Below are 15088 nucleotides of genomic sequence, written 5' to 3' on the forward strand. Positions count from 1 at the left end.
GGGCAGAGTGGCACCACACACACACACTGCCCCTGAGGAGTGGGGTGGTGTGACTGGAAAATTAGTGCTATCAACAGACCACCCCCCAGTCATCTGCCAGGCCTCTGTGGTTGGGGTCAGAGTGTTGGGGAGGTTGGTGGGGTGAGGTGGGGCAGGGGTATCTGGGTAGAACAGAGAGGCTGGAGGGGGAGGAGAGTGCTGGGTGGCACTTTGATTGGCTGGTGGGATGCTGCTTAATTACACTGTGGTCTGCCTGTGACCACCCAGTCTCCTGTACATGACAGGAAATCTTTAACTTATGAAACGAACAATCTCAGTTTGGATCTGTTGCTACCAGAGAAACCGGGACCAGATCCATCATGTTTTTATCCACTTTCAGTTTTGACTCCTTCAAGCTGAAGCGTTTTCTTTTTAATAAAGCCTCTTTACGCCCTCAAAGGATGCCTTATTACAGTTTTTCAATAGGAACAGTGGTGTGAATAATCCCATTTCCTGTGTGAGTAGGTGGTGCAGAAGACCTCCAACTGAAATGTGACTTTGTGAAGCCTGAACATGCCTCTGAGCGTCGTGCAGCAATGATCCGCTGCTGTCCTTTGTTCACATGGTGTTTGCTCACAGTGGCATGACGTGCATGATCAAAGGCAAGAATTGATTTTCCTGCTTTTTTTTGTGATCTAGTCCATATTTCTTGCTCTACTGAAAATTATGCACTGTCTCTTCATTATCTGTCTTTCACATTAGTGACACACACACACACACACACACACACACACACACACACACATGATTCTTTGCAAATGTCCACAGGAGCAGAGACCGTGCGAGTAGCTTTCACACTCCACCTGCTCCCGAGGTGATCCGACACAAAGCACCTTCTTCCCTGGGAAATACCAACTCCACATATGGAGACATTTAAAATCACGATAGCCTGAAGTCTAGATCTTATCCATGCACTCAGCCCACCTGCTGAAACACACAGACACACACCGAGAGCAGCTGCAGCTGAACGTCGACCTTTATGGAGAATCAACCATTAACGATGTGCTGAGCTTTGTTGTTAGAGTCAGACTGTTTTCCCCAACACCTGCAACCTGACCGATGCTTCAACTGCTCCTACAGTACCTGAACCAACTGTGCTACCTGTGTGTGTGTGTGTGTGTGTGTGTGTGTGTGTGTGTGTGTGTGTAAATGTTGTAGAAATGGTTAGTAATGGCCCTTTTTACTACACAGCTTGACTGCTTATTAATATTTGATAAATGCAGGTTTGTGACGCTCCAGGTTTGTTGTTGTTGTTGTTGTTGTTGAGTGTGTCTGTGTCTGTGTGTGTCTGTGTGTGTGTGTGTATGTGCGTGTGTGTGTGTATTTGAGCATGGCACATGTGTGTTTTCTTTGTTTGGCTCTGCCCCTTGAATGATGAGGCCTTGAGGAAGAGGAGGAGGGGAGGTCTCTGAAAACCATAAAGAAAGCTACATGCACACACAGTATTGCACACATAAGTAAAAGTGTGTGTGTGTGTGTGTGTGTGTGTGTGTGAGTGAGAGAGAACCACCCTATTGTCCCAGATTTAAAACAAAGGATGTGTAAGGCTGAACAGAACATAAATCTATTTTTGATGAATTGCCACTCACCAACCCTGTTCCTCTCCGCCTGCTTGGCTTTCCCTTTACATGAACGTGTGTGTGTGTGTGTGTGTGTGTGTGTATGTTACTGTCATACCATTGTGATTTCTCTCCTTCATAATGACACATTTATATTCATTGATAACCCCGACAAACATAAACTCATGAGGGCTTACATAAAATGCCTTGACACACACACAACACACACACACACACACACACACACACACACACACACACACACACACACACACACACAGATACGACCTCTGGCTAGATGAGCTCTCTCGGTGCCCTGTCGTTTTCTCCAGCTGGCACATAAGAGCTCTGTAGCCAGACAAAGAGCACTGCTCCCGGCCCGGTGCTCTGCCTGCCGAGGGGGGGAGCGGTGGTGGGGTTCCTCCTGTCAGCCTTTGTGTCCTAATTGAAGTTTTTCTGCCTCTCAACCCTCCCATCTTTCCTCCCCCATGCTGGTTAGAGGAGGATGAAGGGGGGGAGGGAGTGGACCTGACAGGGGTGCGAGGGGAGGGTTTCATATCAGGCTTTGTTGCCGCTGGCACGATGCTCGTCTCTGATTGCACTCCTCTGTAGCACATGTGTTCGTAAACACAGAGATGGCTGCGTTTGATGAAGAGGACGCCGCTGTGTTTGTGCTGTCAGCTCTGTTTCTGGGAACAGGACGCAACAGGAGAGCTAATGTGCTAAATGAGCTAATGTGCCCATTAAAACCTGACAGTGCCATAATTTGAAAATCAATAAAGCAGAATGGGAAATTCTGAACTGCATAATGACAAAATGTTGATTTGTTTGCCTTATGACTCTTTGAAATTATCCTGGAAACTAGTTTCTGTATTTCTGGGTTTGTTGGAAATGTTGTCATGTCTTGGTTTGAATGGAAGTAGGTGAGAATACATGTAGAGAAGGAGAGCGACTCGTAGGGCTGGAGCTGAAAATATCTGTTGTTGTGGCACACAGGATTTGTAATGACAAACTTGTTTCTTTTCTCTGTCTGTCCAGTATGGTTTCCACGGTACCAGTACTTCCTGTATTGTGTCAACCTGGACCTGCCTCCTCTCTAGAATTCCTTCATATACACACACACACACACGCTCATGTTAGCGTGTCTCTTATGTGTTGTTCAAAAATGTGCGTCTGTTGTGTAGACGAGGAGTGCGGAGCAAGTTGCCACGGGAACAGAAGACTGGAGTAGCTTAAAACATGACATCTGAACCAGTCACTCTGTCTCTCACTGAAAGACTGACTCTGTTTCACACAAAGCAGCTCATTGTTGTGTGTGGCAGTGATCTTGAGCTGATGAAGGAGAGCATTTCTAACCATCATGCATCAGAAGCTCCTGTTAGTTCACAGCTGAACCAAAACCCTTTCCATCTGGACCAAAGGATCTTGAAATTGGTGCATTCAAGTCAGTTTTAAAGAATCTGTAAAATGGTGCTCCTAGTTAATGCTTTAATTTCTTATTTATTGTTTTATCTTTATTTAATTTATTTAAAAAAAAAACCTCAGAATACCTGTACATGCATCCTAACTTATTGTTAATGGTCTTTTGCAGCACGTTGTCTCTGCCTCCCAGGAGGAATTTCTCTTTGTTATTTGCATTCACTGCTGCAATTTTTTAGCTTCTGGGTCAGTTTCTCTTTAATAAAATATTTTGATCTCAGTGAGGTTTTCATCGGGTTAAATAAAGAAAAAAGAAAAGGCATTGACTCGAGACAAAGATGGAGGATTTAAGCTTTTAAAGTTTTTATTTTTACAGTGTGTGAACACTATAAAATGAAACAGAGAATCTGCCAGTTAATTCACACTTGACACAAGCCCTACACAGTCACTATGCACTGCCTCTGAATTCCTGCCTGAGAGAGAGAGAGAGAGACAGAGAGAGAGGGAGGGAGAGAGAGAGAGGCTGAAGAGCTGTTTGCGCAGAATCAAGAGAGCAAGAGAGAGAGAGAGGGGAGGTGGATGTGAGCGAGCGAGCAAGCCAAAGAGAGAGAGGGAGTGCTTCTCCCTTCCCCTAGCAACGGTCGGCGGTGGTCGTCTCCAGCCTGTTGTTTTCTCTCTCTCTCTCTGTCACACACACACACACACACACTCAGTCACACACTCCTTCTTCGGCTCTTTCGCTCGCTCGTCTGCCTGTTGGACCCCGGGGTGTCTTTTGACATTTTTTCCAAATGATTCTTTTTGCTTGCTCCTGAGAGATGAGTGCTGTTGTTCGAGGATAAGGAAAAGGAAAGAAGCGACGTGAGCAGCAGCAACAGAGAGGGACTGAAGAAATAAGGAAGAAGCAGAGTGAGTGAGACAGGGAGAGAAAAAGGAGGATGGAGCCCCTCAGTGCTCGTGGCCTGCCCCGGCTCTCCTGGATCGACACCCTCTACAGCAGTACGTATCCCTCCATCTCTCCATCCCTTCATCCTGTTTATTTACTCCTCTCCTCACATCGCTTCCCATTTATCTTTGCGCTCGTCTTTTACCTCTAGCCATTTTTACCCAGCACCCCCTCCTTCTCCATCTCCACGGGCTGCCTGTTCGTGTTACGACCAGGGCGCCGTGCTCACAGAGAACACTTTGAATTTTCTCAGGACCTCCAATTACAGTGCATCACTGTGGCTGTCCATAACAAGATGGTTAACCCCCTCCCCCCCCTCCCCCCTCCTTGTTCTGCCTCCGTTCCCCGGTTGTGGTAAGAACTCGTGTCTGGCTTTTCGCTGACTATAGAGACTGAATCGTGGGGAAAGCCTGGAGGTATCTGATGCGGGAGAGTGTGAGTCATGCTTCCAACCTGGAGGTAGAACTTTATGTTCCATCCTATCAAGGACACAAACTGCCTGATGTTGAATTTTTAATCGTCTCTACATTGTGGACTTGATGCTGCGATGTAGAACACAGCCTGACATGTCTACAGTACGCTGGCTCACTTTGACTGTGTTTCCAGATCAGGCGTTAGCAGCAGCTCCCTCTGCTTCCCCCTCTGAATCAACCAAACCTTGATTTGTTTTAAATCTGTATATAAGTGCAACTTTTTCTACAGAAGCAACATTTTACTGAGGATCAAAAGGTTTATGTTGTATTTCAGAACAGTGAGTGTGAACCAATTTGCAGCGAATCCACACATCCCATTAGGCGCAGCTGTGATTCCCTGTTTGTGTGCTGTTTAGACGTGTGTGTGTGTGTGTGTGTGTGTGTGTGTGTGTGTGTGTGTGTGAGTTTTGGGCACATGACACAGCCTTTTGGGATTTGCTCTGCTGTGTCACCATTGTTGCCATGCCTTAATCTGCAGAGAGGGAGTGAATAGAAGAGGAAGAGGGAGACGGGGTGTTTGGGATCGTAGAGATAAAGAAACACAGAGAACAAACATGTTGTCAAGTGTATTCACAGAGCAGCTGTTTCACTGACACACTGAAGGCAGCTACATGAGTGATTCCTGTGAAGTCATCTCCCTGTTCATTTGGTTAATTACAAAAAAATAACCGTAAGTCTATGATTTTGTAAATTGTCACTGACTTTGTTGTGTAACCATCATTTTGCTGTTTGCTGAAGTGTGAGAATGAATAATTTTAATAATAATTAAAACAAGATAAACATACAGTATGTGTGGTTGTGGTGCCACATTGTATATAAAGACTGATTTGGCTTTACCTGAACTATATTGATCTTTCTTGCAGAGAGACGATTGATACCACGCTCATGTCTTCATGCTACATGAAGCTAGAACCAGCAGAGGATTAGCATAGCTTAGCATAAAGATTGGAAGAAGGAGAAACAGCTTGTCAGATTACAAAGGACAAAACGCCAGCCACAACATCTAAAGTCACTAATTAACATGATATCCCATTCACTTTAATGGGACAGTGGTCTCAGACCCATTTGTTTAATCCTCACCTAAACCAGATCTTAAAAACAACACATTATGATTATTTTTAAGGTGCAGCACAGTAACTTCCTGGTTAACTCAGCAGACATGGACCTGAAACTGAAGGGCTTACAGTTCAAAGTGAGCTTTGTTTGGCTTCGTGGCAGCAGCAACGCTCTGATGTTTCTTTCATTCTTCACCTCCATTTAGTTTTGACAAAAAGAGATTTCAACAATTTAAATTTTGTGATGTGAAACTTGCAGCAAGCTAACTGACATCCAGAACATGTATATCCATTATTAATGCAAACATGACATCTGATTAATCTGATTTCTGAAACTGCATTTAAGGATCCGTTCAAAATAAGATACTTTTTATTTTCTGTATTATTCTATCATTACAGAATTTTCTGTAATTCCCAGCTAAAGACTTTCACCAGCTCTGTCACAATGTCTAGAGAAATGTCCGACAGTGAAGAGGGAACATCTTAATGCCACTGAAATTATTAGACAACAAATATAATCTTCAATATGTTCCTATGTGTCCATTGTGCCTTTTGGTTTTTGGATAAATATTCATAAAACCACATCATCAGACCCTCAGTCAGATAACATCGTAACAGCTCCTACAGCCAACAGTGGTCAGCAGGCAGTAGATTAGCATGTTAGCGTTAGTGCTAGCTTTGCTACCCCCTTGGTCATGTGACCTTCACCTTGCAGGCTGCAGCAGTCCGTTGAGTCACCCAGTGTGGTTGTTATGTTATGCTAAGCTAAACTAAGCTAACTGGCTCTTTCTTCATATTTAGCGCACAGGTATAGGAGCAGATCTGAACTTCTCCGTCTCTCAGCCACAAAATGAATTAGTGTATTTCCTTATCTGTTCAACTTTTACTTCTTTGTTTGATGAACAAATGAACATCATTTACTAGGAACTGTGAACACATCACAGCGCTGGATTACGTCAGTTCTGAATTCTGAGTGAATGTATTAGTCCACTTTTAAAAAATGGATCAGGTCAATGTAACTGTACAATAATGACTTTTGATCATCGGGGACTCTATACTTAGTCTGTGTACTATTTTAATGTGGCTATTTTGGTTCTGGCGCTGCTGTGAACAGAAACAGAATACATCATAAGTTAGCAGCTAATCTGCTTTAACGCATTTGAAATTCAGCGAGAGGCTGGATGTGTACAATAGGAGACGGACTATTAACATTACAACAGGCTCAGTTCAGGCTTTACTGTGAGCTCCTCCGAGGGAAAAGGGCACAATCCTTTTATGCACCTGTCATTTCATCATCCCTTTGCTTTCCCACCGTCCTTTATCCCACTCCCATACTTTGTGTGTATTGTGTTAGGAAATTGGTATGTCTACCTCTGCCGAACTCGCCCCCTTTGCCACTCAGGGGAATAAAAACATACAACCACTTCTGTGAGCTTTTGGAAGGCTTGGGTTAAGCACGTCTCTGCAGTACCGCTACACTGACCATGAAACAGCCCGTTCATCAGTTCACAGGCTATAACGCACCAGGACACAACAGACCTAACTGTGGAAGATGACTCATACCTAGCTGTTAATGGTGTGTGACGACCCAGTCCCACCCTTCCTAAGCCGTAATGCAGCAGCAGTAAAGCTTCCTTGGTTATCTAGTGGATTACCAAACATGAGGCTCTAATTGCATTCTGTCTCTTCAGCCACTGAAACTGTCGTAATGGCTCAACGTTAAGCAGTGACCGCACATCCTTAACTCGCTGAGTGAAGTGGGAGAGGATGCTGGAAGCCACAGGCCCCCCCCCCCCCCCCCCCCCCCCCGTTTGGCTTCACAGTTCGGTCTCTTGCTTCTTACAGCACTGCGTTTGTTTCTCAGACTTTAATTTTGAAAGTCACAAAATACACATTTAGGCGAGTGCGTACACACTGCAACTAATGGTTAAACAAATAAAATTAAAGCTGCAGGTGCAGAGCTGTACACACTCACATCATTTTAAGTACACAAAGACCCTCCCAAACAAAATCACCGTCCCAGACCTCTCATCAGTCATCCTCTGCCCCATTTGTCTGGTCAGCAGCATAAGTGGTAGACTCCCAGACGGCTATTAGTGAGTGTGTGTGTGTGTGTGTGTGTGTGTGTGTGCGTGTGCGTGTGTGTGTGTACGTACGTGTGTGTACGTACGTGTGTGTGTGTGTGTGTGTGTGTGTGTGTGTGTGTGTGTGTGTACGTACGTACGTACGCGTGTGTGTGTGTCAGTCACAAATACATTTACCTCAACAAAACCCTCTCATTTCCCCTCTCATCTTTGCTCCTCCATCTCTTTTTTGTCTTAGTAGTTCATTATTATTGTCTTGAGTGTGTTTCTCACACACACACACACACAGTTAATCAGTTTGTCATAATCTGCAGCAGGATAAAAGGTTTTTTGTTCACCCATGATCTGATTTTAGAAGCATTTCGTTGGTGCCACGGTCTCCATTTTCTGTCTGTAAGCAATTCATCAGCTCGCTCTGTGTTGTGTGGATTGTGTCGGTTGTTTTATTTCTTTGTTGCTTCAGAGGCTTGTGTACATTGGAAATTGTCTCCAGAAGCTTCTTTTTACATTTGTGTCCTTCACTGATGAAAAGGTGTTTTTGTTTGCCTAGTTTGCAGATATATTAGTGTTGATGTTGTTGATGTCGGTATTGGCCTCTTTGTTCTTGGGATTTTAGATTTCAGATCAGAAAAAGAAGAAATATAACATTAGGCCAAATTCACTTTATCATGCTTGCTAATGCTCACATCAGCTGGATAAAATACAGTCGTTTGGATTGCTAAATGTAGCACAGTTGTATTAGCAGCATTAATTAATATTGATCGGGTATCTCAAAAATTCATCCACTTTTCTGCATTACAGGGGATTTTTAACTCTCATTAATTATCTTCTCATTTTGGTTATTCAAACAGTTTCAAACAAACAAATTGTGAGTTATTTTTGTGAGTTTTTTTATATATATGTATATACACTAACAACAGAATCTCTCTTTGAAAAACCAGATGGATCTCAGTACAGATTTACTACAGGGTGAAATCCCAGAGTCACATACAGAGGTGTGTTACTTCTCCATAATTTCTTCACTGCGCTGTCGTTGCCACGTCCGCAGCCTGAGTGGCAAACTGACTCTAACTTCTGAGTCCGGCATCCTGTGCTGTAACCTTCAGAGAGTTATCCAGAGTCCTCCACGGCTGGCTCCAGGGCCACGTGATTCTAAAGCAACATCAAAGGGAAGCGAGATTATGTAAGAGGCAGAATATGGGAATTTTGGCATGGCAGAGCAGAGGTGTCACGTGCACATGCAGAGACTCGTGCGTGCACGTATGTCAAAGCGATTTTTCCTAATCCGAGTCGCACTGAGGACGACTCAAATTTATGTGCATCTCTGAGGGAACATTAAACAAAATCTGTCCTCCTCATTTCTGTAGGTCCTGTCAGTGTGGTGCAGAGAGAGTTGAGGGTGCTTCAGTTCAGACAGATGAGCTAAAGTACCACAGTGTGAGTCAGGGTGGGGCATTTCCAAGATTGTAAAGGGTTAATATGTGCTCAATAATCCCCTCCCTCTACTGCCAGCATGTGCAGATAGTAATATGGAATAATATGTTTCTGTGAGAGTTAATCTGCTGCCTGTCCTGTTGCCATCCAGCGACGGTGCTCTAATCATAAACTGTGGAAAAACATGGATGTAGCGTTGAAGACATCACGCATAGGTTTTGTAAAAAGGACATTTTGAAACCAGTTGCCTTGAAGGTCTGAGGGAAAGGTTCCTGTGAATCAGGGCAAACATGCTTCCAAACAAACATCCATATCGTCTTATGGAGCAACGATCTTCTAAATCAGTTCGAGGTGTCTGTTTATTGGCTTTATCTCTCATTCATGGCTGTTACTGTTAAAGTGGATTTTAGACTCTATAATACAGTAATAGGATCATGTGACACTTGTATTCAGAGCAAAATGCAATTAGTAATTAAACAGACCTTTGGTGTGATCTCACTATGATGGACCTTTGACCTTCTGGCTGTTAGATGAGCTCTCTGAACCTTTTAGTCTCCTCTAATGCTTCAGTGCGACGCTGTGGAAACAGATGCTAACAGTTTCTTGTTGTGCTTCCACATTTCACCACAGAAGAGTAGTTTTCCCAGGCTGTCAAACCCTTGGTCTGGTTCCCTTCTGCGGCACATGAACTGTAATGGATGTAGCACACTTCGCTGCTGGCTAGCTCCTCCTGGACGGCTCTGACCCAGTCCCAGTTCTGTCTTTAAGTGTTTAATGTTAGTAGTTAGTTGGCTGTCACATGGCCTGCTTCAGCAAACAGGGCCACAGCAAAGTGATTCTGGATGGCGTCCCAGCAGAGTGTTGTAGGGCAGTTTAATACGACTAGGGACGTCTCATTTATCACACTTCACAAAATCTATTTTGTCCAAACCACCTACCTCTCTCTCCCTCCCTCTCTCTCTCTCTCCCCCCTCTGTCTCTCTCCGTCTCACTGTGAATAACCGATGAGTATCAACAGAAACAAGTCCAGATGTGATCTGATAGTGTTTCCAAACACGTCATTTGTGGCCTGACCGCAGAGGAACACAACACCAAACCCTGGTTCATTGAGAAGATGTCATTTTGTCAGTCGGAGCGCTGGTGCATTTGCTTTGCTTCAGGAGATCAGGGTGTTTGAGTAAATGTTTTTGAAATATATGAAGTGGTAGGAGTCACTAATGCAAAGACAGTGACAAGAACCTCTGCTCACATACAGTCATTTGTGTTGCAAAACTGGAGGTACAATTACCGGCAATCAAAGCCTGGATCTCAGCGGATAGAAGATTATAAATGCCTGATTTATAATCTCATTATTGACCAATAAATTGCTGTTAGCACTGCTGCTGATGTCATGGCACAGGCACAATAAAATAGCCGCTGAATGTGGCCAGTGTGGACAAGGTTTCAGTTTTTAGGAATAAACTTGTGTGTTGTGTAATCTGTGCTGCATGTCAAGTCTTGAATCACTGTCTTCCCACTGTACAAGCTCCTCCATTATCCTGATCAATAGACGAAGCTGTTCCCTCCCTCCCCTGTGCCGTAGCTATAGAAACAGACATTTAAATCTGTCCTCACTCACACACTGAGAGGGAGAAAGAATCTGACTCAGCCTAAAGCAGTGTTGTTATGTAATGCCGTCGTCTTCCATGCCATGCTTCTCTGCTTTGTGTTCAAGCATCTTCCTCCCATTGGGGTTCATGCTTATGTAATGGACTTCATGTTCGTTTCTCTAGAACAGTCAGGAAACAGTTGTACGATGCTGCTGAACAAAATTCTCCCTTGTTTCAGTGTCTGATGGAAAGAGACTAGAAGGAAAGAGTGATGCTGATGCTGATGCTGTGATCCAGAGAGACGTGAACCCTCCTCTGTATTAACAGAAACTGTCCCATCAAAGATAATTTTACTTCTGCACCATAAGCAGCATGTCCTGATCCACTTCAGTAAACTGGAGGTGAAGACACACCTGTTACAGATCGTGGCTGCAATAGAGAGGAGCGTTACGCTGTAGTTGCCCAGGTGAACGTCTGGTGTCTGTTGAAGTCATTTCTCCACCTGAAGCAAACGAGTAAAAACTTCATTCATAACGACAGATGAGGCTCCACCTGAGCTGAATTCTTCTAGTGTTTCCAATATGCCATTGGTGCACGGGTATGAACTGTGGAAACTAAACGTGCTATTTACTGTCAATCACTCACAGTTACAGTGACAGTGCAGCAGCAGTGAAGAGACAGCCAGGCTAAAATGTGGACACGAGTAATTTCTCATCGTTCCAAGTGAGTGCGTCCATCTGAAAGGAGTGAAGGAGTGAAGGAGAGATGTGGCAGTTAGTCATAACACTAACTTAGCCGCTCACTCGCCAACATCCCTGCTGGGGTTCCTCTGAACCAAGGCTGCCTGGGTTCATTCATTGACAACCTGGTGAATAATAGATGGAGCGTTTGGCTCAGCTGAGTATGTTGTTGTGGCTTTTTCACACACAGCAAACAAGCCGGATCTCAAATGTTACTCAGATGGATTGATTTGGGGAGAATATCCAATGTCCCAATATCCCATTTTCTGACCAATATAGTCATTGTGATTTATGATGCATTTATTTTCTGTAGCCATAGCTGTCATTTTATAATCACTTGACTTACTGCTAGTAAATGATCTCTGACAGTGTAAAAAGCCACCTCAGTAATATGTCTGACAACCTATAAATGATCCTGCTGACAGATCTGCCCTTTAGCTGCTTCAGCTAATGTTAGCTTCTAAATGTATCTTAAAGTAAGAGCTATTATCTGTTATGAATCTCATAATAATATCATTTTTATAATAATGTTTATAATAGTACAATATCTTGGTGATACCATGCTTAGAAGAGCTGTGCTTGACATAAACGTCCTCTTATCTCTGAAGAAGAATCAACCTAGCTAACTGAAACTCCGGTTGTTTTGAATGGAGCTACAGCAATTGGATACAGCAATTTTAATATAAAAACAATAGTTTCACAATAGTTCAATCTCAGGAAACCTGTCACCATGAACTGGGTTTCACTTATGTTTCTTATACAGCAGCATCAGCTAGATTCATATCTGTTGCCATCTTCTCGTGGGTGAAGCTCTGAAAATCCTTTGTTGTGCTTGATGTTAGAGGGTGTGTCATGTGTCTGAGTGTGTTTGTGTTCTACGAGTCTGTGGGGACCTTCGCCATGTCCTGGGGGGCTAGAGCTGTGTGTGTGTGTGTGTGTGTGTGTGTGTGTGTGTGTGTGTGGTATGTTACCATGGACAGCAGTCATCCTGTAGGGCTATGGTAACCACCATCCTCTTCATCTTCTGCCACCCATGCCCCCCTTCCCCTCAGCCAATCAGCACAGAGTAACACCACCATTCCGACCAATGCTGCGGCTGGCGTGTTTACATGCTCCCGGAAGGCAGGGCCCATGATTAGGCATTCAGGTTAGTCGAGCGGAAGAAAAGAGAGGAGGAGGAGAAAAAAAAAGAGGGGAGGAGAGGGGGAGACAGGAAAAGGAGATGAGGCCATTATGAGTTGAGAGGGCTGATGGATGCACTCGAGCAGCGACCAGTCACCAGACACAGTCAGGTGAACAAACACACATGGGTCATATATCACCTCAGCCTTTCTTAAATGGGCTCATCTCACATTCCTGAATCATGGCTATGAATCTGATTGTGTAAATGTGCCGCTGTTTACAGCCTGTATTAGAAACTGTCAAACCTATTATCAATTAGCCTTAAGATCATCATCTCTCACTCCTTGTGTGTGTGTGTGTGCGTGCGTGCGTGCGTGCGTCATTAAAGATTAAGGCCCCCCAGTAAGGGCTGCCCTTCTGTTCTCAGTAGGTCGTCTTTCTGCCGGGGTCAGAATGGGATGTTCCCTCTCAGCCCGGTTTGTTCCTTCAGGTTTATAGAGTCGCTCAGTGGGAGAAATAAACAGGTGAAATAGAAAGATCCCGCCCGGCAGGTGGAGGGGTTAATGCATCTTTTGAGTTGTGTTTCACAGGAGCTGTTGGTATTACAGTTTATAGAGGATAATTCTTGGATATTGGGGAAAACAGTTTTCAGTGAGCTCGTAGCCCACAGAATAACAGATAAGTGGAAAATGGTGATAACAGAGAGATACATGTTGTTTTCCTTTCACTGTAAAGGGAGGGGTGATACTTAATTTGCATTTGGAAGTGTATTAACTCATGTTTGTCCATCGTCTTACTTATTTTTTGTTCTATATTCTCCCTCTTTATAATATAAACAGGACTTTGGTACCGCTACAGACTGAGATTACTGCGGCACAGCCATTCTTTAAAAGCACGTCCACTTTTCATTCACCACTCACTGTGACCTTTTGTAGATGGACCAAACTCAAAATCAATGGAGGTCTCTCTCCACTCTTGCGCATGTGTGTGTGTTTGTGTGTGTGTGCGCACTGTGCTAACACACTCATGCCAGATGGCCTTGTGGCTGTGTGTGCTCTCTGTGTATCAGGCATCATCCTGCCTCCCCTCTTTCTCTCTTATCTCCCCCGTCACTCCCCCCAGTGTCTCGTTCAATAGAAATCTCTTAAAATAAACTTCAGGAACAAACGCCGAGGGCGGCTTCATTGTCTGCGAAATCTGCATTTTATTTTTGCATCTGTGCATAGACAGAATAACAGGATGGTCGGCGACACGTGACACACCTTGTAGTTTTTACAGCTTGGCAGATAACAGCAGTAACAGTTGGCTAATGCCATGAGGGGAGAGGAGAACAGCAAAGCCTCACTGCACAACCCTGAGAGAGTCGGAGATCTGCTAGAAAAGCACACTCCCTATTAGATTCACAGTTTTTCCTGAGAAGTCACATTTAGTTGTAGTTTATCTGATTTTCCCTCATGCAGGTGTTTCTCTTCATACCTGCACTCCTGCATCAGGTCTCCAGGGACAGAGGAGCTGACTCAGTGTGGGAGAGTTTCCAGCTCCTCTTTTCTCTTTGGTAAACGTTTTTTTTTTTTCACGACTTAGATCTTGTCTCGTAGACACCTGAATCCCACTGTCAGAATTCAGCATTGATTGGTAGCGTGCAGTTATTCTGATAGGGTTTCATTTGACGTGCTGGTGCTAACACAGCTAAAGTGTTCAGTTTAAAGCAGCTGGCTCTGGTTTTAAAAGTAGTAACTGGCCCCGGAGGCTTGGTGTGGTGCAACCATGTGCAATAGTTTTCACATCAGTGAGGCTGATATGATATGATACGCTGATGAGGCAGATTTTGTATTTTAACACCTCAAAGTAATCACAATGATAAAATACAATAAAACAGTGTTGACTAGTTTTTCTTTGACTAAACAGTTGAAGATTTAAATTCTCCATAAAGCAACAAAACTGCCTTGAGATGATCCACCTACTCTGCTCAGAGAAATGATAAAATATGCCCGTTGTAAGAAGTTAGATCCAGCAGAAAGTTGCACACCCACACACTGACAGTCCTCCGTCTCGGTTTATGGCTGATTTTTTTTCTTTGTCACAAACTTTCTCTCGTGTTTTTGTCCTGCAGGAGAGAGTCTCTCCCTTTGAAGCAGTGAGTCGTCGTATCAGCCTTTCATTTAAAGTTACTGTGTTGTGAAACATTTATATGACCTGACTAAGCTGCACACCACAGCTCAGAGCGTCTTCTTCTTTTGCACACCTAGACTGTATGAAACTCATTGCCTCTACTCTGCATCATATTCTCCTAATTGGGCTGCGGAGTGTAATAGATAGACAGCACAACCACTGCCGGGGCTGCCCTGAGGGCGATCGACAGCCACTTGCATTTTAATAGCTTCACTCATCGGGGCTCTTTTGTTTCACTGCACAGTTTGATATCACAGTTTGTATCAGCACATGCCCACGAACAAACGCTGAGGGTGCTGCTGCTGCACACTGAGGCATAAATGCCCACACAGTAGAGCTGCTGTGCTGTATGTTGTTGTGCTGAGCGTGGGTGTGTGTTGGCAGCGAGTGGCTCTACAGTACATGTGAGGGATTGATTTCCTCGTACCTGCTCCCAAACACGGGGAGGGGGGGGGA

General features: G+C 44.2%; 1 protein-coding gene across 2 annotated transcripts in view; it reads left to right on the forward strand.

Moving 5' to 3' along the window:
* The window catches only part of abr (ABR activator of RhoGEF and GTPase), a 119910-nt gene that overhangs the window by 15895 nt on the left and 88927 nt on the right, over positions 1-15088 (forward strand). Inside the window, exon 1 of one of the 2 annotated variants that reach the window (XM_023418242.2) lies at positions 3675-4016. The exons of the other annotated variant lie outside the window; for it this stretch is intronic. Within the exon in view, the coding sequence (XP_023274010.1) occupies positions 3956-4016 (61 nt within the window). The 5' untranslated portion in view covers positions 3675-3955. Of the gene's footprint in view, positions 1-3674; positions 4017-15088 lie in introns of those variants that run through there. 2 annotated transcript variants of the gene reach the window in all.

Source organism: Seriola lalandi, unplaced genomic scaffold (assembly GCF_002814215.2).
Source record: "Seriola lalandi dorsalis isolate HSWRI2012SDOR001 ecotype SW California unplaced genomic scaffold, Sedor1 jcf7180002054581, whole genome shotgun sequence".
In the NCBI taxonomy this organism is placed as follows: Eukaryota; Metazoa; Chordata; class Actinopteri; order Carangiformes; family Carangidae; genus Seriola; species Seriola lalandi.